This window comes from Phyllobates terribilis, unplaced genomic scaffold, assembly GCF_046119375.1.
Source record: "Phyllobates terribilis strain yellow unplaced genomic scaffold, ASM4611937v1 Scaffold_9__5_contigs__length_417890890, whole genome shotgun sequence".
Classification (NCBI taxonomy): domain Eukaryota; kingdom Metazoa; phylum Chordata; class Amphibia; order Anura; family Dendrobatidae; genus Phyllobates; species Phyllobates terribilis.
In genome coordinates, this window is record NW_027362769.1 from 175,882,915 (window position 1) to 175,904,537 (window position 21,623).

Below are 21,623 nucleotides of genomic sequence, written 5' to 3' on the forward strand. Positions count from 1 at the left end.
CCCCACAATGACCTGCAGACCAATAACTCCCACCTGGAGAGACCCTCAGACCCCACAATGATCTAGAGACCAATAACCCCCACCTGGAGAGACCCTCAGACCCCACAATGACCAGACCAATAACCCCCACCTGGAGAGACCCTCAGAGCCCACAATGACGTGCAGACCAATAACCCCCATCTGGAGAGACCCTCAGACCCCACAACTATCTGCAGACCAATAACCTTCACCTGGAGAGACCCTCAGACCGCACAATGACCTTCAGACCAATAACCCTCACCTGGAGAGACCCTCAGACCCTACAACGATCTGCAGACCAATAACCCTCACCTGGAGAGACCCTCAGACCCCACAATGACTTTCAGACCAATAACCCTCACCTGGAGAGACCCTCAGACCCCACAACGATCTGCAGACCAATAACCCTCACCTGGAGAGACCATTAGACCCCACAACGATCTGCAGACCAGTAACCCCTCCTGTCCTACTGCTCTGCAGAGGAGCTTTGCTCTAGAATCTTCAACCATTCTACAGCTTCTCCACGGAGATAAGCGGCATCATGTGTATTTGGCAGCTGCTTATCTGTTGACACTGTCTTAGTACTCAGGGTGGTGGATGGCTGCATGTCATGGTATAAGGGGGTCCGGCCAAAAGTGCAATTTTAGAGGTAAAATACTGACGAGTGACATCACTGTCCACATGGTGACATAACTGTCTACATAATGACATCACTGTCCACATGGTGACATCACTGTCCACATGGTAAAATCACTGTCTACATGATGACATCACTGTCCACATGGTGACATCACTGTCCCCATGGTGACATCACCGTCCACATAATGACATCACTGTCCACATGGTGACATCACTGTCCACATAATGACATCACTGTCCATATGGTGACATCACTGTCCCCATGGTGACATCACCGTCCACATAATGACATCACTGTCCACATGGTGACATCACTGTCCACATAATGACATCACTGTCCATATGGTGACATCACTGTCCCCATAATGACATCACTGTCCACATGGTGACATCACTGTCCACATAGTGACATCACTGTCCACATAATGACATCACTGTCCACATGGTGACATCACTGTCCACATGGTAAAATCACTGTCCACATAATGACATCACTGTCCACATGGTAAAATCACTGTCTATATAATGACATCACTGTCCACATGGTAAAATCACTGTCCACATAATGACATCACTGTCCACATGGTGACATCACTGTCCACATAGTGACATCACTGTCCACATGGTAAAATCACTGTCTACATGATGACATCACTGTCCACATGGTGACATCACCATCCACATAATGACATCACTGTCCACATAATGACATCACTGTCCACATGGTGACATCACTGTCCACATAATGACATCACTGTCCATATGGTGACATCACTGTCCCCATAATGACATCACTGTCCACATGGTGACATCACTGTCCACATAGTGACATCACCGTCCACATAATGACATCACTGTCCACATAATGACATCACTGTCCACATGGTGACATCACTGTCCACATAATGACATCACTGTCCATATGGTGACATCACTGTCCCCATAATGACATCACTGTCCACATGGTGACATCACTGTCCACATAGTGACATCACTGTCCACATAATGACATCACTGTCCACATGGTGACATCACTGTCCACATAATGACATCACTGTCCACATGGTGACATCACTGTCCACATAATGACATCACTGTCCACATGGTGACATCACTGTCCACATAATGACATCACTGTCCACATGGTAAAATCACTGTCCACATAATGACATCACTGTCCACATGGTAAAATCACTGTCCACATAATGACATCACTGCCACATGGTAAAATCACTGTCCACATAATGACATCACTGTCCACATGGTAAAATCACTGTCCACATGGTGACATCACTGTCCACATAATGACATCACTGTCCACATGGTAAAATCACTGTTCACATAATGACATCACTGTCCACATAGTGACATCACTGTCCACATGGTAAAATCACTGTCTACATGATGACATCACTGTCCACATGGTGACATCACTGTCCACATGGTGACATCACCGTCCACATAATGACATCACTGTCCACATGGTGACATCACTGTCCACATAATGACATCACTGTCCAAATGGTGACATCACTGTCCCCATAATGACATCACTGTCCACATGGTGACATCACTGTCCCCATAATGACATCACTGTCCACATGGTGACATCACTGTCCACATAATGACATCACTGTCCACATGGTGACATCACTGTCCACATGGTAAAATCACTGTCCACATAATGACATCACTGTCCACATGGTAAAATCACTGTCCACATAATGACATCACTGTCCACATAATGACATCACTGTCCACATGGTAAAATCACTGTCTATATAATGACATCACTGTCCACATAATGACATCACTGTCCACATGGTAAAATCACTGTCCACATAATGACATCACTGTCCACATAATGACATCACTGTCCACATGGTAAAATCACTGTCTATATAATGACCTCACTGTCCACATAATGACATCACTGTCCACATGGTGACATCACTGTCCACATGGTAAAATCACTGTCTATATAATGACATCACTGTCCACATGGTGACCTCACTGTCCACATAATGACATCACTGTCCACATGGTGACATCACTGTCCACACAATGACATCACTGTCCACACAATGACATCACTGTCCGCATAGTGACATCACTATTAGGAACCAATAGAAAAATCTGCAGGTGCAGAAAGAATCCGGATGCCCCTGAGACTACGGAGTCCCTTCCTGCCCTGTACTGTCAAAATGAGAGTAGTAGTCATTTACACCTGACCTCCCCCCACCTCATAACAGTAGATGGATGGATGGATAAGATATGACAGGTGGAGTTGCCCTTTAAACCTCTCTGGGATGATCCCTCGGGTAGGAATGAGGGGGTCTCAGAGGTCTCTGTCCATCAGGATCCCCCCTGGAGCAGCTGCTCTTGGGCACGGACTTCTGCTCCCACCGCTGTCTATTTTTACCTCCCTCCTATTGATCATAACCCAGGAGGCGAGGAGGGGGCAGGCTCGCTCATTCATCATTTATGGGGGTTCACTTACTTATGTTTAGCTAATGGGTTTCATTTTTATGTAGCTGCAGACGGGATGGAGCAAAAAGAGCTGAACGTTTCTGGCTGACATCCAGTAATATGGCCACCGTCGAGGCTCGTACAAGAGCCGTCACCCAGCTTTCCAAGATTTCTGAAAGGCAAATGTTCTGAGATACACTCCTTGTTCCCTTTTCTTTATGTATCACAGGACAGCGAACCATTCAGAAGCAAGGGAAAGCTGAGTGGCAACCAATACGACCAATATTGATGCTTCTACAAAAGTTGTCACCCAGCTTTCTCAGACGGCTGAGAGGGAACTCAATGTAACAAAATATTAGGTGGTAGGAAATGTTTCATCCAGGAGTGTAGAAAAGCGTCCTGACAACCAATACGGCTGCTACTGGTGCGCCTACAAAAGGGGTCAGCCTGCTTTCCCAAATTCCAAATATTGCAAAATTATCCCTCAGTGCAGTCAGTGTTGTCATGTCCCGTTCTCCTGGGCTCGGTGCAGTCAGTGTTGTCATGTTCTCCTGGGCTCGGTGCAGTCAGTGTTGTCATGTTCTCCTGGGCTCGGTGCAGTCAGTGTTGTCATGTCCCGTTCTCCTGGGCTCGGTGCAGTCAGTGTTGTCATGTACTCCTGGGCTCGGTGCAGTCAGTGTTGTCCTGTTCTCCTGTGCTCGGTGCAGTCAGTGTTGTCATGTTCTCCTGGGCTCGGTGCAGTCAGTGTTGTCATGTTCTCCTGGGCTCGGTGCAGTCAGTGTTGTCATGTTCTCCTGGGCTCTGTGCAGTCAGTGTAGTCATGTTCTCCTGTGTTCAGTGCAGTCAGTGTTGTCATGTTCTCCTTCGCTCGATGTAGTCAGTGTTGTCATGTTCTCCTGGGCTCTGTGCAGTCAGTGTAGTCATGTTCTCCTGTGTTCAGTGCAGTCAGTGTTGTCATGTTCTCCTTCGCTCGATGTAGTCAGTGTTGTCATGTTCTCCTGGGCTCGGTGCAGTCAGTGTTGTCCTGTTCTCCTGTGCTCGGTGCAGTCAGTGTTGTCATGTTCTTCTGTGCTCGGTGCAGTCAGTGTTGTCATGTTCTCCTGTGCTCTGTGCAGTCAATGTTGTCCTGTTCTCCTGTGCTCGGTGCAGTCATTGTTGTCATGTTCTTCTGTGCTCGGTGCAGTCAGTGTTGTCATGTTCTCCTGGGCTCGGTGCAGTCAGTGTTGTCATGTTTTCCTGAGCTCGGTGCAGTCAGTGTTGTCATGTTCTTCTGTGCTCGGTGCAGTCAGTGTTGTCATGTTCTCCTGTGCTCGATGCAGTCAGTGTTGTCATGTTCTCCTGGGCTCGGTGCAGTCAGTGTTGTCATGTTCTCCTGGGCTCGGTGCAGTCAGTGTTGTCATGTTCTTCTGTGCTCGGTGCAGTCAGTGTTGTCATGTTCTCCTGTGCTCGATGCAGTCAGTGTTGTCATGTTCTCCTGTGCTCGATGCAGTCAGTGTTGTCATGTTCTCATGGGCTCGGTGCAGTCAGTGTTGTCATGTTCTTCTGTGCTCGGTGCAGTCAGTGTTGTCATGTTCTCCTGGGCTCGGTGCAGTCAGTGTTGTCATGTTCTCCTGGGCTCGGTGCAGTCAGTGTTGTCATGTTCTTCTGTGCTCGGTGCAGTCAGTGTTGTCATGTTCTCCTGTGCTCGATGCAGTCAGTGTTGTCATGTTCTCCTGGGCTCGGTGCAGTCAGTGTTGTCATGTTCTTCTGTGCTCGGTGCAGTCAGTGTTGTCATGTTCTCCTGTGCTCGATGCAGTCAGTGTTGTCATGTTCTCCTGTGCTCGATGCAGTCAGTGTTGTCATGTTCTCCTGGGCTCGATGCAGTCAGTGTTGTCATGTTCTCCTGTGCTCGATGCAGTCAGTGTTGTCATGTTCTCCTGGGCTTGGTGCAGTCAGTGTTGTCATGTTCTTCTGTGCTCGGTGCAGTCAGTGTTGTCATGTTCTCCTGGGCTCGATGCAGTCAGTGTTGTCATGTTCTCCTGGGCTCGGTGCAGTCAGTGTTGTCATGTTCTTCTGTGCTCGGTGCAGTCAGTGTTGTCATGTTCTCCTGTGCTCGATGCAGTCAGTGTTGTCATGTTCTCCTGTGCTCGATGCAGTCAGTGTTGTCATGTTCTCCTGTGCTCGATGCAGTCAGTGTTGTCATGATCTCCTGTGCTCGATGCAGTCAGTGTTGTCATGTTCTCCTGGGCTCGGTGCAGTCAGTGTTGTCATGTACTCCTGGGCTCAGTGCAGTCAGTGTTGTCATGTTCTTCTGTGCTCGGTGCAGTCAGTGTTGTCATGTTCTCCTGGGCTCTGTGCAGTCAGTGTTGTCATGTTCTCCCGTGCTCGGTGCAGTCAGTGTTGTCATGTTCTCCTGTGCTCGGTGCAGTCAGTGTTGTCATGTTCTCCTATGCTTAGTTAAGTCAATGTTGTCCTGTTCTCCTGTGCTCGGTGCAGTCAGTGTTGTCATGTTCTCCTTCGCTCGATGTAGTCAGTGTTGTCATGTTCTCCTGGGCTCTGTGCAGTCAGTGTTGTCATGTTCTCCTGTGCTCGGTGCAGTCAGTGTTGTCATGTTCTCCTGTGCTCGGTGCAGTCAGTGTTGTCATGTTCTCCTGTGCTCTGTGCAGTCAATGTTGTCATGTTCTCCTGTGCTCTGTGCAGTCAGTGTTGTCATGTTCTCCTGTGCTCTGTGCAGTCAGTGTTGTCATGTTCTCCTGGGCTCGGTGCAGTCAGTGTTGTCATGTACTCCTGTGCTCGGTGCAGTCAGTGTTGTCATGTTCTCCTGGGCTCGGTGCAGTCAGTGTTGTCATGTTCTCCTGGGCTCGGTGCAGTCAGTGTTGTCATGTTCTTCTGTGCTCGGTGCAGTCAGTGTTGTCATGTTCTCCTGTGCTCGATGCAGTCAGTGTTGTCATGTTCTCCTGTGCTCGATGCAGTCAGTGTTGTCATGTTCTCCTGGGCTTGGTGCAGTCAGTGTTTTCATGTTCTTCTGTGCTCGGTGCAGTCAGTGTTGTCATGTTCTCCTGGGCTCGGTGCAGTCAGTGTTGTCATGTTCTCCTGGGCTCGGTGCAGTCAGTGTTGTCATGTTCTTCTGTGCTCGGTGCAGTCAGTGTTGTCATGTTCTCCTGTGCTCGATGCAGTCAGTGTTGTCATGTTCTCCTGGGCTCGGTGCAGTCAGTGTTGTCATGTTCTTCTGTGCTCGGTGCAGTCAGTGTTGTCATGTTCTCCTGTGCTCGATGCAGTCAGTGTTGTCATGTTCTCCTGTGCTCGATGCAGTCAGTGTTGTCATGTTCTCCTGGGCTCGATGCAGTCAGTGTTGTCATGTTCTCCTGTGCTCGATGCAGTCAGTGTTGTCATGTTCTCCTGGGCTTGGTGCAGTCAGTGTTGTCATGTTCTTCTGTGCTCGGTGCAGTCAGTGTTGTCATGTTCTCCTGGGCTCGATGCAGTCAGTGTTGTCATGTTCTCCTGGGCTCGGTGCAGTCAGTGTTGTCATGTTCTTCTGTGCTCGGTGCAGTCAGTGTTGTCATGTTCTCCTGTGCTCGATGCAGTCAGTGTTGTCATGTTCTCCTGTGCTCGATGCAGTCAGTGTTGTCATGTTCTCCTGTGCTCGATGCAGTCAGTGTTGTCATGTTCTCCTGGGCTCGGTGCAGTCAGTGTTGTCATGTTCTCCTGTGCTCGATGCAGTCAGTGTTGTCATGTTCTCCTGTGCTCGATGCAGTCAGTGTTGTCATGTTCTCCTGGGCTCGGTGCAGTCAGTGTTGTCATGTTCTTCTGTGCTCGGTGCAGTCAGTGTTGTCATGTTCTCCTGTGCTCGATGCAGTCAGTGTTGTCATGTTCTCCTGTGCTCGATGCAGTCAGTGTTGTCATGTTCTCCTGTGCTCGATGCAGTCAGTGTTGTCATGTTCTCCTGGGCTCGGTGCAGTCAGTGTTGTCATGTTCTCCTGGGCTCGGTGCAGTCAGTGTTGTCATGTTCTCCTGGGCTCGGTGCAGTCAGTGTTGTCATGTTCTCCTGGGCTCGGTGCAGTCAGTGTTGTCATGTTCTCCTGGGCTCGGTGCAGTCAGTGTTGTCATGTTCTCCTGGGCTCGGTGCAGTCAGTGTTGTCATGTCCTGTTCTGATTCTGGTGCTATTGAATAAATACAGATAGGGCAGAGACAAACACGAGACTCCGGCCTCTGTTGGCCTCTATTGGCCTCTGCTGGCCTCTGCTGGCCTCTGTTGGCCTCTGTTGGCCTCTATTGGCCTCAGCTGGCCTCTGTTGGCCTCTATTGTTGGATCACAATCTCTGGGAGAAATACCAGGCGGATTCTCTAATAATGTCCTCGCCTCAGAGCGCGGTGCGGCAGCGTCTCGCTGAATGTCCTGACTGATTTTTATAATCATTCAGTATCCAAAATTCTGCTCTGATTTATTTTTAATATCTGTAGAAGAGTGATTTATTCTGATACATAGCTCCAAATCCTCTGCATCACCACAGCGAAGTAATGCAAGGCTTGGCTGCCTGCAGTCACCACCAGGGGGAGCGCTCTGTATACACAGTATCCTGTAAGCTCTTCATCTCCCTCTAGTGGTGGGGTCACTGTATGGGGGGATCATCATGGGTCACTATGGGGGGACCATCATGGGTCACTGTATGAGGGGGAGCATCATGGGGTCACTGTATGGGGGATCATCATGGGTCACTGTATGGGAGGAGCATCATGGGGTCACTGTATGGGGGGAGCATCATGGGTCACTGTATGGGAGGAGCATCATGGGGTCACTGTATGGGGGGAGCATCATGGGTCACTATGGGGGATCATCATGGGGTCACTGCATGGGGGATCATCATAAGGTCACTGTATGGGGGGATCATCATGGGTCACTATGGGGGGAGCATCATGGGTCACTGTATGGGGGGGAGGGATCATCCTGGTTCTGCAGTTGGGTTTGGTGCTGGTCCGTCAGAGTTGTCATGTGCCCCTTTGTGGCTTTATGTAATGTAAGATGTCAGATCTTGTACCCTGGGGCTGCAGGATTGTTTGGCGCTTCTGTTGGTTGAGTCATCCCGCGCCCGCTGACAAATCCTCGCATACTTTTACAATGTGTACATGATCGTGTTGGCAGCGTGAGGTCATTTGGGAGGGACGCTTGATGCCATTTAGTTTTTTTACACCTCCACCCCCTGAAAACATGGTGTGAATCAGTCCGTGGAGAACTTCCCAGAGGGTATAAATATATCTGCTCCTCTGACAGTAAACCCCAGGGAGCAGGGTGTGGTACCGCGCCGCCCGCACAACAACACCATGCGACCCACAGTGTGGAGATACATTGTATATACATGTCCTCGGCGATACATTGTGTATGTGTCCTCGGTGATACATTGTATATATATATATCTGTCCTCGGTGATACATTGTGTATACATGTCCTCGGTGATACAATGTATACGTGTCCTCTGTGATACAATGTATACGTGTCCTCTGTGATACAATGTATACGTGTCCTCGGTGATACAATGTATACGTGTCCTCGGTGATACAATGTATACGTGTCCTCTGTGATACAATGTATACGTGTCCTCTGTGATACAATGTATACGTGTCCTCTGTGATACAATGTATACGTGTCCTCGGTGATACAATGTATACGTGTCCTCGGTGATGCAATGTATACGTGTCCTCGGTGATACAATGTATACGTGTCCTCGGTGATACAATGTATACGTGTCCTCGGTGATACAATGTATACGTGTCCTCGGTGATACAATGTATACGTGTCATCGGTGATACAATGTATACGTGTCCTCGGTGATGCAATGTATACGTGTCCTCGGTGATGCAATGTATACGTGTCCTCGGTGATACAATGTATACGTGTCCTCGGTGATGCAATGTATACGTGTCCTCGGTGATACAATGTATACGTGTGCTCGGTGATACAATATATACGTGTCCTCGGTGATAGAATGTATACTTGTCCTCAGTGATACAATGTATACGTGTCCTCGGTGATACAATGTATACGTGTCCTTGGTGATACAATGTATACGTGTCCTCAGTGATACATTGTATATATATATGTCCTTGGTGATACAATGTAACTGTGTCCACATGAATAGTGTAAACTCCTCGTTATGGGGCACAGGAGAAGAATTTGCAGCTGACAGTCACCATTTGAGCTGCGTCTATTTTCGAGAGCTCGACTAATTCAGAAGCGTGCGGCTTGGTGCATTGTCATTACTGGATGCTTTATGCCTCAGGGACGTCACTGCTGAACTGCTGCAAATAGCTCTTTATCCAGTTAAACGTACAATATTTGTATGTACTTGGCGTTTCTACGAGGCTCCTTGGACCTTCAGGAGACTGGTTTACAAAAAGTTCAAAAAAGTTTTTCAAAAACTTTTAAGCTGTGTCTAAGACTTTGCCCCATGAGGCGGCCATTCCTTATCTTCGTATTATGACATGTCCTATATGCGACCCAGGGTGCAGCTGGAGGGGGAGCGGAGGGCTCTGGAATGGTAAACCTGCCCAGTTATGGGGCAATCGTTCGGTAACTGACTGTCTCGCATATTTATTGTGTTGTATTATGACCTCTAACACGAACAGGACGACATTGTCCATCTCTGGTTACTCCGATCGATTCACTTTGTTGTTAATGTGCAGACGAGAGGTTAACATCCCCAGTGAGGCCGAGTCTCCGCTAGATCAATGCGCCCTCCCCCCGAGAGATCTCCTGAGATCATAACTCAATCCTGAGACTCTTAATCTGGTTTGCGGTGATCGCCGAGTATCGATTACCACATGTTTTCTTACGACTTTCCAGAACTCCATTACCCGGCGTGGAGTCACAGTCTAATCTCGGTAGGATAAAGTGCTTGGATGGGGGACAGGTTCCTGTGGGATTGAAGTGATGGTGTTCAGATGAGCCATTATACAAGATTTATGAGCTGATATCTGTGATGGAGGCTTAATGCCTCGTTCTGCAGGAGGAGTTGATATCGGGAAGGAGAGGGCAGCTTAGCGGTTTTGTTGAAAAGACATTTTGGCCGTGGAGCGTCTCGCTGGATATCTTAATTGCTACTGACTGAGCAGAGCGGTAACGATGGAGACTTAAGTGCTAACGATTATTCTTCTCTTTTTTTCGCAGAAGTCGGACACACTCAAGGACCTTTGGATGGAAGTTTGTACGCCAGAGTGAAGAAGAAAGACTCCACCAACGGGAGTACCGGTACGGTGAACGCCAGTGGCATCCCGCTGTCTGCCACCCCCAATCATATCGAACATACCCTATCGGTGAGCAGCGATTCGGGCAATTCCACCGCTTCAACAAAGACTGACAAGACAGATGAGCAAGTGGCCAATGCGGCTACGAACCAAGGGTTGACACCTGAGGAGAAGCAAGAGCTGGAGAGGCTTCTCGTTGGCTTCGGCTTGGACTCCGATGCTCAGATGCACAATTTAAACCCCGGCTCATCTGTTACAGGTGCCATGCTGCATGTGGTGCCCGCACAGGTTCACGTCAACGGGAGCAGCATGTCCCCGCCGGCCGAAAGAGAGACAGACATCCTAGATGATGACCTACCCAACCACGATGGACACAGTGTTGGAAGCTTGGGTACACTCTCCTCTCTTGATGGCACACCCCATGTCAATGACACTGGGTACCACCCAATGAACATGTCCAATGGTCCAACCACCATGAATGGCATAGATAAGCTGCATAAACATGGCTACCTTGGGAAGGAGACCATGATAAATGGTGGCTACCCCTACAACAACCAGAACATCTTAAAAAACACAATGACTCCTTATTCTCAAGATGTTGGTAACCAGATGAGACCTTCAGTATCTGCCCAGGAGAGCTTGTCCTCTTACCAAGTCAACCAACCTGCAATGTCCAACTGGGGACAGTCCCTACCGGACACCGTAACTCCAAAGCACTTATACTATTATGACCCTAATGGGATGTACCGTTCTCAGTCCTTCACCAATGCAGAACCGGCAAAGTATGAGCCCGTTTCACAGCTGCCCCAAGCACCAGCCAGAAGCGTAAGCAGCAGAGAAGCCGTCCAGAGGGGGCTGAACTCATGGCAGCAAGGCGGCAGCCGACCTCCCTCCCGCCAGCAGGATAGTGCAATAGAGAATCAAATGGTCGCCCCAACTTCCCAGCCAAGCACTTTTCAGACTGTCCCCCAGAGTCACAGTATCCCCGAGTTCCCCATGATGGCCTCCCAGAAGGAGATTGAGCAGTCGATCGAAGCACTTAACATGCTAATGTTGGACCTTGATCCTTCATTCTCACAGATGCACAAGTCACAGAGTGTACCTGTCGCCCCAAGAGAGGACAGAACTATGCCGGTAACGGGGTCACTATCTGCCCAGCCAGCACTGGGAATCTATAACCAGCCATCGCCCCAGGTGGCATCTCCGAGGCCGAGCAATGCTTATGGGCTCTCGTCCCCGGGCAGCCTGCCGTCTGCTCCGGTTAGCCAGGCACATACACCCATCGAGCAAGCACCAAGGTCTTATTCATGTGAGCCCATGAGGCCTCTGAACGACTACCGGGAGCCATATTTCCCTGGGACCTACTCTCCTTATGGCTACCAGACACAACCAGCTCCTCCAACTTTAGTGAGAAGTTACAGCTATGGGACCACTACTCCGTCATCATCTATCCCACCTCTCTCTGCTTTCATGCAGAGCAGTCCGCAGCAAACTGCTATAACCTCCCCGGTGCTTGCGGCCGTCACCGCTCAACCCCAAGTTCAAGCCAGGGAAGCCCCAGAGGAGGCGAACTACAACCTGGAAGGGCTGGTGGCCCACAGAGTCGCAGGTAAACTAACTAATTGGATTAAAGGGTTAAATATTACTAATGGCGTCGCCCTCTAAACGTCACCGTGTGGAGATCGATGTGTTCATGATAATGCCGAAGTTCCTCATTGCATGACTTGTTCTTCTTGGGGCTAATTTTAGTTACTTGAGTGCAGGTCTCTTTTTGGCCTCTAGATGGCGCTTTTAGTTACTGTCATTGGGATGCATGTCTTATCTAGGACATTGGAAACAGTCATCATGGAGGCAAATGGACAAAGCCAGAACCAAACTCTATAACCGGACCACCACTTACTGGGGTCTTCTTATGCAGCATTGAGCTCCCCTGTAGTTCCCAAAGCCAAGATGTGATTGCTACCACGGCTCCCAAATACCCAACCTCTGATAGAAATATAGTTTAGAAAGTCCATAAATCCTTAAAGGGGATGTCTAGTTAAGGAAATGCCCCCTAATAGAGGGGGTGGGACGTCTGTTATTAAAATCCTCATCTCTTTGCTAGAAAACCAGTTACAAGGAACGTCTCTCTGGCTGCAGGACCAGATAGTCTATTGGTATGGAAGGGCATTGTGTAATACATGGTTTCTCCTGTGGGGGCGCTGTAGGAAATTTGAATACTTAGTTTAGGTTTCCCTAAAGATCACCGCTGATCGCTGGGGTTTCCAACTGTTTGTGATCAACGGAAACTTTCAATAATATGGATTGTACAGAGCTGAGCTTCCCTTCAAGGGCTTAAAGTTTTGCAATAAAAAATAATGCTGCCCACCACCAACAGAAGAGGATTGTGTCCTTGCAGCCCCCGCGGCCCCCTGATTGCTGGTAGCCGACATCATCTGTCAGGCAAACAGTGTTATAGTTACTGAGCGCCCAGGGTAAATATTTGCACGGTCGGTTTACAAGACGCGGTCATTACGGACCATGTTTGGAATTCATTGACCACAGGACAGTGTGTGGCCAACCTCACATAGCAGCCACCGAGCCGGACGTGGTGACCCAGCGTGAGTCACCGGGGACCGCCACACCCAGAATAAAGGGGCACCAATGACATCGACACGTGTGGGTGCGAAAAGTTCTGCAAACTTACCAAACTGAAACCGGGAGAAGATAAGATCTAAGAAACAACAAAAAAATCCCTAAAATAAAAATAATAAGAAAATGGAATGGGTGATACCAGAGAATAATAGCTTGCAATGCAATCACAGAACCACCTTGCTTTGGGGTATCTTAAATCTTGTGGAAAATCTCCAGCACGGCCCCCCACTATCACGGGTATTAGTATATGAGCCAAAGGGACTTTCTGGGCCCTCCTAGGCTCCAGGACCCGGGGGCCACTTCAGCCCTGCGCCCATTATCATTTTGCTTTAGAGAGATCGTTTTCAAAAACATTTGTCCGCTATCCTTACAGTCCCCGATCTTTGACTCCCAAGATTATGTCCGGGGCTATTTACACACAAAACATTTTGCACTTGGGGAGGCACAAAGCTCTCGACCGGGGCCAGTATTGGTGGCAGGAGTCAGGGGAGTACATACACTTGTTTTTTTTTTTTTTTTACAAATTAGGCCAAATCAAATTGATAAAAACATATATTAGGCCATAGATTGCAATAATAATTTATAGATGAACAGTGACACCTACAGGCCAGATGGGATTCTGCACGCAATAAAAAAAAAAAATCATACAATGGAAGAGCATAAGAATGTAAAAAGTGTAAAAAGTGGTCTGCCGCTGTGCCCTCGCTCTGCCGCTGCGCCCTCGCTCTGCCGCTGCGCTCTTGCTCTACCGCTGCGCCCTCGCTGCCCCATCGCTCTGCCGCTGCTCCCTCGCTCTGCCGCTGCCCCCTCGCTCCGCCCTCGCTCTGCCGCTCTGCCCTCACTCCGCCCTCGCTCTGCCGCTGCCCCCTCGCTCCGTCCTTGCTCTGCCGCTCTGCCCTCACTCTGCCACTGCCCCCTCTCTCCGCCCTCGCTCTGCCGCTGTCCCCTCGCTCCGCCCTCGCTCTGCCCCTGCGCCCTCGCTCCGCCATCGCTCTGCCGCTGCCCCCTCACTCCGCCCTCGCTCTGCCACTGCCTCCTCGCTCCGCCCTCGCTCTGCCGCTGCCCCCTCACTCCGCCCTCACTCTGCCGCTGCCCCCTCGCTCCGCCCTCGCTCTGCCGCTGCGCCCTCACTCCTCCCTCGCTCTGCCGCTGCCCCCTCACTCCGCCCTCACTCTGCCGCTGCCCCCTCGCTCCGCCCTCGCTCTGCCGCTGCGCCCTCACTCCTCCCTCGCTCTGCCGCTGCGCCCTCGCTCTGCCCCTGCTCCCTCGCTCTGCCGCTGCCCCCTCGCTCTGCCGCTCTGCCCTCACTCCGCCCTCACTCTGCCGCTGCCCCCTCGCTCCGCCCTCGCTCTGCCGCTGCCCCCTCACTCCTCCCTCGCTCTGCCGCTGCGCCCTCGCTCTGCCGCGGCCCCCTCGCTCTGCCGCTGCGCCCTCGCTCTGCCCCTGCTCCCTCGCTCTGCCGCGGCCCCCTCGCTCCGCCCTCGCTCTGCCCTCACTCTGCCGCTGCCCCCTCGCTCCGCCCTCGCTCTGCCGCTGCCCCCTTGCTCCGCCCTCGCTCTGCCGCTGCGCCCTCGCTCTGCCCCTGCTCCCTCGCTCTGCCCCTGCTCCCTCGCTCTGCCCTCACTCTGCCCTCACTCTGCCGCTGCCCCCTCGCTCCGCCCTCGCTCTGCCGCTGCCCCCTCGCTCTGCCGCTGCCCTCTCTTCCGGCCGCTGCCCCCTCGCTCCGCCCTCGCTCTGCCGCTGCCCCCTCGCTCCGCCCTCGCTCTGCCGCTGCCCCCTCGCTCTGCCGCTGCCCTCTCTTCCGGCCGCTGCGCCCTCGCCCTTACGCTCCGTCTGTGCCTGTGTACAAAGGTCTTGATGCTAAAAGACTGAGATTTACCAAATAAACTATAGAAAAGATCTTCGGTATGTGGATCTGAAGCTGATCACGAGACCCCTCTTCCCCGCTTCTCCTCTTCCCCGCTTCTCTGCTTCCCCTCTTCCCCTTTACATCACTGATTACATTTGTAATTACAAATTACATTTTAATCTAAATAAAAACTTGAGAATTTTTCCTTTTTTTTTTGCAGAGTTTTCTCTATTCACATCCGAAGCTGCTTTCATATTTTTGCTGTTTGCCCTTAAAGTGCATCCATTACCAGGTTTCACAATACAAAATGCATTCATTACTAAATTGATCTCTTAAAGTTGAAGAGGCTGGTGTATTTACCATGAAAATCCATGTCAGAACGGCTGCATATTCCTTTATGAAAGTGTAACTGAAATCTCCACCCAACTAGCCTGATTGACAGCTCCTCAGTGTCCCTCCTCCCTGCTGCTGAGCGCTCTCACTCAGGCTGGGTGGGTGGAGCCTGAACAGATGTCAGTCAGGCTGAGTGGGCAGAGATTGAATACATTGGACTCATGAGTTCATCAATTCTGTAGCTGGACTCCTAAAATGCACATCTTAATATCAGGATTATATAATCAGGAAAATTACGGTATATAGTAATTCTGTTATGGATTTTAGCAGTAAGTACACCAGCCTCATCAGGTCAAAATGATCTATTGAATAATGTATGCAGTTTGTATTGTGGAATCTACTGACAGATCCACATTCCATGACATGTGACTTAACCTCAGCACCCACAATGCACTGCTCTCGGGGAAATTGGGCTTTGTGCAGGATTCTGAATGCAGCTTTAGCAGTGACTGGAGAAGAAAACATTATGTGATCGAAAAATCAAAAAGTTTCCATTGGAGCAGATTTGTTGTGACTTGTGCACACTAGTAATGCCGGCCCTCCAGTATATATTACTCAGTATATTAGTATATATTACTCACCGGGCATATTGTTCAGTCGGATGTAGCAGAGCTGAGTTTGCTACCTGCTCCTTTCTGTGTATTCTGGGGTCACATATACACCTGAGATATCGTGGTTCGTCCAGGGCGCCGTCACCGACCTCATATTACACAACATTTCTACTCGCTCCTTCGAGGGATGAATTGTCTTTATATGGGAATTTTCCTTGCAGACACAAACATCTTTGGCGAGCACAGAGGAAGTCATCGGTGCCAGCTCCTGTGTTATTATGGTGGGGGGGCTACTACTCAAATTCAATCATCCCAACTCGCCCACATACCCTGCGTGACATCACATACACAGTATTCATCTTCATTCCAGTTTTGCTCCAGGTCATGGTTTTTGGGCGCCCCCCCATCATGGGTAGGAATAGTAGCCATGGTGGATAATGGAGTTGCAATGTGATCAATTGTTGCATGCCGTTACCGTTATTTCCTATGGCGAGACCATAAAATAGGATATGTCCTGTAAACTCCCCACCAAATGATCGCATACAGTATACTAGCAGAATACTCCTAAGAACCAGTCAACCAGGTACTGGGCACCACCATCAATAGGATACAAGTGTGACCCTTGAGCTTGCATTTCCATATGGTCTGACACTGTGCAAACCAATGGGGAAGGTGGATACTCTCCTCTCCATAGGAGCTGTGGTAATATCTATGACACATAGATACATCTCTATGATGTGGAAGGTCCAGGTAGGGTACTAGATTCAGATCTTTATAAGGTAAAGTCCCAGTAGGTTACTAGATCCATGTCTTTTAGAAGGTAAGACCCCAGTAATGTATTAGATCTGTGTATTTTAGAAGGTAAGACTCCGGCAGGGTACTAGCTACATGTCTCTATAGGAAAAGACCCCGTTGGGTACTAGATCCATATCTCTATAAGGAAAGACCCTTGTAGGGTACTAGATCCATGTTTCTATAAGGAAACACCCCAATAGGGTACTAGATTCATGTCTCTATAAGGTAAGACCCCGGTAGGTTATTATATCCATCTTCCTATAAGGTAAAACTCCGGTAGGGTACTAGTTCAATCTTTCTTCAAGTCAAGACCCCGGTAGGGTACTAGATCCATGTCTCTATAAGGTAAGACCCTGGTAGGGTACTAGATCCATGTCTTTACAAGGCAAGACCCCGATAGGGTACTAGATCCATGTCTCTATAAGGTAAGACCCCGGTAGGGTACTAGATCCATGTCTCTGTAACAAAAGACCCTGGTGGGGTACTATATCCATATATCTTAGAAGGTAAGACCCCGATAGGGTACTAGATCCATGTCTCTGTAAGGTAAGACCCTGGTAGGGTACTAGATCCATGTCTCTGTAAGGAAAGACCCTGGTAGGGTACTAGATCCATGTTTCTATTAGGTAACATCCCGGTAGAGTACTAGATCCATGTTTCTGTAAGGTAAGACCCTGGTAGGGTACTACATCCATGTCTCTGTAAGGTAAGACCCTGGTAGGGTACTGGATCCATGTCTCTGTAAGGTAAGACCCCGGTAGGGTACTAGATCCATGTCTCTGTAAGGAAAGACCCTGGTAGGGTACTAGATCCATGTTTCTATTAGGTAACACCCCAGTAGAGTACTAGATCCATGTTTCTGTAAGGTAAGACCCCAGTAGAGTACTAGATCCATGTTTCTCTAAGGGAAGACCCCGGTAGGGTACTAGATCCATGTCTCTATGAGTTAAGAACCCGGTAGGGTACTTGATCCATGTTTCTGTAAGGAAAGACCCCGGTAGGGTACTAGATCCATGTCTCTGTAAGAAAAGATCCTGGTAGGGTACTAGATCCATGTTACTATTAGGTAACATCCCGGTAGAGTACTAGATCCATGTTTCTGTAAGGTAAGACCCTGGTAGGATACTAGATCCATGTCTCTGTAAGGTAAGACCCCGGTAGGGTACTAGATCCATGTCTCTGTAAGGAAAGACCCTGGTAGGGTACTAGATCCATGTTTCTATTAGGTAAGACCTCTGGTAGGGTACTAGATCCATGTCTCTGTAAGATAAGACCCCGGTAGAGTACTAGATCCATGTTTCTATAAGGTAAGACCCCTGGTAGGGTACTAGATCCATGTCTCTATAAGGAAAGACCCTGGTAGGGTACTAGATCCATGTTTCTATTAGGTAACACCCCGGTAGAGTACTAGATCCATGTTTCTGTAAGGTAAGACCCCGGTAGAGTACTAGATCCATGTTTCTATAAGGAAACACCCCAATAGGGTACTAGATTCATGTCTCTATAAGGTAAGACCCCGGTAGCTTATTATATCCATGTCTCTATAAGGTAAGACCCTGGTAGGGTACTAGATCCATGTCTTTACAAGGCAAGACCCCGATAGGGTACTAGATCCATGTCTCTATAAGGTAAGACCCCGGTAGGGTACTAGATCCTTGTCTCTGTAACAAAAGACCCTGGTGGGGTACTATATCCATATATCTTAGAAGGTAAGACCCCGATAGGGTACTAGATCCATGTCTCTGTAAGGTAAGACCCTGGTAGGGTACTAGATCCATGTCTCTGTAGGGAAAGACCCTGGTAGGGTACTAGATCCATGTTTCTATTAGGTAACATCCCGGTAGAGTACTAGATCCATGTTTCTGTAAGGTAAGACCCTGGTAGGGTACTAGATCCATGTCTCTGTAAGGTAAGACCCTGGTAGGGTACTAGATCCATGTCTCTGTAAGGTAAGACCCCGGTAGGGTACTAGATCCATGTCTCTGTAAGGAAAGACCCTGGTAGGGTACTAGATCCATGTTTCTATTAGGTAACACCCCAGTAGAGTACTAGATCCATGTTTCTGTAAGGTAAGACCCCAGTAGAGTACTAGATCCATGTTTCTCTAAGGGAAGACCCCGGTAGGGTACTAGATCCATGTCTCTATGAGGTAAGAACCCGGTAGGGTACTAGATCCATGTTTCTGTAAGGAAAGACCCCGGTAGGGTACTAGATCCATGTCTCTGTAAGGAAAGATCCTGGTAGGGTACTAGATCCATGTTACTATTAGGTAACATCCCGGTAGAGTACTAGATCCATGTTTCTGTAAGGTAAGACCCTGGTAGGGTACTAGATCCATGTCTCTGTAAGGTTAGACCCCGGTAGGGTACTAGATCCATGTCTCTGTAAGGAAAGACCCTGGTAGGGTACTAGATCCATGTTTCTATTAGGTAAGACCTCTGGTAGGGTACTAGATCCATGTCTCTGTAAGATAAGACCCCGGTAGAGTACTAGATCCATGTTTCTATAAGGTAAGACCCCTGGTAGGGTACTAGATCCATGTCTCTATAAGGAAAGACCCTGGTAGGGTACTAGATCCATGTTTCTATTAGGTAACACCCCGGTAGAGTACTAGATCCATGTTTCTGTAAGGTAAGACCTCGGTAGAGTACTAGATCCATGTTTCTATAAGGTAAGTCCCTGGTAGGGTACTAGATCCATGTCTCTGTAAGGAAAGACCCTGGTAGGATACTAGATCCATGTTTCTATTAGGTAACACCCCGGTAGAGTACTTGATCCATGTTTCTGTAAGGTAAGACCCCGGTAGAGTACTAGATCCATGTTTCTCTAAGTGAAGACCCTGGTAGGGTACTAGATCCAAGTGTCTATGAGGTAAGAACCCGGTAGGGTATTAGATCCATGTTTCTGTAAGGAAAGACCCCGGTAGGGTACTAGATTCATGTCTCTGTAAGGAAAGACCCTGGTAGGGTACTAGATCCATGTTTCTATTAGGTAACACCCCGGTAGAGTACTAGATCCATGTTTCTGTAAGGGAAGACCCCGGTAGGGTACTAGATCCATGTTTCTCTAAGGGAAGACCCCGGTAGGGTACTAGATCCAAGTCTCTATGAGGTAAGAACCCGGTAGGGTACCAGATCCATGTTTCTGTAAGGAAAGACCCTGGTAGGGTACTAGATCCATGTTTCTATTAGGTAAGACTCTGGTAGGGTACTAGATCCATGTCTCTGTAAGATAAGACCCAGGTAGGGTGCTAGATCCATGTTTCTCTAAGGGAAGACCCCGGTAGGGTACTAGATCCAAGTCTCTATGAGGTAAGAACCCGGTAGGGTACCAGATCCATGTTTCTGTAAGGAAAGACCCTGGTAGGGTACTAGATCCATGTCTCTGTAAGATAAGACCCCGGTAGAGTACTAGATCCATGTCTCTATAAGGTAAGACCCTGGTAGGGTACTAGATCCATGTCTCTATAAGGTAAGACCCTGGTAGGGTACTAGATCCATGTGTCAGTAAGGTAAGACCCTGGTAGGGTACTAGATCCATGTCTCTATAAGGTAAGACCCTGGTAGGGTACTAGATCCATGTCTCTATAAGGTAAGACCCTGGTAGGGTACTAGATCCATGTGTCAGTAAGGTAAGACCCTGGTAGGGTACTAGATCCAGGTCTCTATAAGGTAAGACCCTGGTAGGGTACTAGATCCATGTGTCAGTAAGGTAAGACCCCGGTAGGGTACTAGATCCATTTGCTTACATTGAACAGACATTGTACAGCTGTAACATTCGTGTGTATTGTACTGATCCATTGATTTTGTTTCCCCCCTCCTGGCTGTCTGCACTGACTTCCATATCATGACTCTCCGCCATCATCTAACCTTTGTTTCCTTTTTCCATCTGTCTTGTTCCTGTCGCTGTTTCCTCTTCTTCTCTTCCCGGGGAACCTCCTGTTCCGATCATTCTCGCCCCTTTTGTCATCCATGATCCCGACCCCTTCATCAACATCTCCCAGAGTACAACAGCAAACTCCGGAATATCCGCAAAAGTATGAACACCCCTCATACACCCCCGCTTCAGCGCCAGCGCTCCTTCACTTTCTCTGGTTTGTTCTGTCCGCTCTCTCCTTTTCCATTAAGCATGGTGTGCCAAGTCCTGTGTGTAGTAGGACCATGGAGATCAGCTCTGGGCCCTTCATGGCTCCAGGGGCCCCTGGTCATGTCAGGTAAAGGTAAGGTCAATAAGGACATGACAAGAGCTGGGGGCCCCGGAGCCTCTTGTGGGCACTGACCCCATTAGTAGAGATGGGCACCGTATCTGCACCCCGGTGCCCATATCTGGCCCCATCCATCAGGCATGGCGTCCACACGCTTCAGAATAATGCACTGCTAATACGGCGGATGAGTTGGACTTGGGGTGACCCTGACGCTTATTTCTGGAGGCATGGGGCGTGTGGGGTGTGAACTGTTGCTTCTAACCTGACGTTTATGAGCTGGCAGATGGCACGGGGCGTGCGGCTTGTCTTTCATGCATTTTCTGGGGCTCGGTGTGTAACATCTGTGTTGGGATTCACTGCTGCCAGATTGCACCAAAATCTTCCTAATGTTCTGCTGTGAAACGCGTTGGGATAAACATCTTGTGTAACATTGAATCCTGATCCTGCAGTCAGTGACTCGGGGGGGGGGGGGGGGGGGACCATGGAAAGGTAAGACGGCGGAGACCCCTCTGCTACAAGGTATCACGCACATGCATCCCCTAATGGGGGCACCGAAATCCCCTCCTCATACATTGATAAGAACCCGACTGCCCCCTGCAAAACCATCCAGATAGCTGAGATACCCCTATACAATGAGCGGGGTATCTCAGCCATGTGCGGATGGACCCTCATCTAGGGTCAGGATGCAAGGAGCATCTCTGCTCTGGAGGACCCTGCCCATCCGTGCATTACTCTCTCTACCCAGAGATTTCAGTGGGGGGACTGTGCAATACTTTGTGCCTCCTGTGGTGGCGCTGCAGAGAAACTGAACACTTGTTCTGCTTTTATCTGGAGAATCTGTGATCGGCTTAT

At 49.2% G+C, this 21,623-nt stretch overlaps 1 protein-coding gene across 17 annotated transcripts in view; it reads left to right on the top strand.

Annotated features, from left to right (window-relative positions):
* Window positions 1–21,623, top strand: part of TNS1 (tensin 1) — a 608,032-nt gene that overhangs the window by 504,011 nt on the left and 82,398 nt on the right. For 12 of the 17 annotated variants that reach the window (XM_073647437.1, XM_073647438.1, XM_073647442.1 and 9 more), the window contains 2 exons: window positions 10,269–11,954; window positions 20,571–20,660. In XM_073647437.1, the coding sequence (XP_073503538.1) occupies window positions 10,269–11,954; window positions 20,571–20,660 (1,776 nt within the window). The remainder of the gene's footprint in view (window positions 1–10,268; window positions 11,955–20,570; window positions 20,661–21,623) is intronic. The other 5 variants (XM_073647454.1, XM_073647445.1, XM_073647448.1 and 2 more) reach the window with 2 other exon arrangements.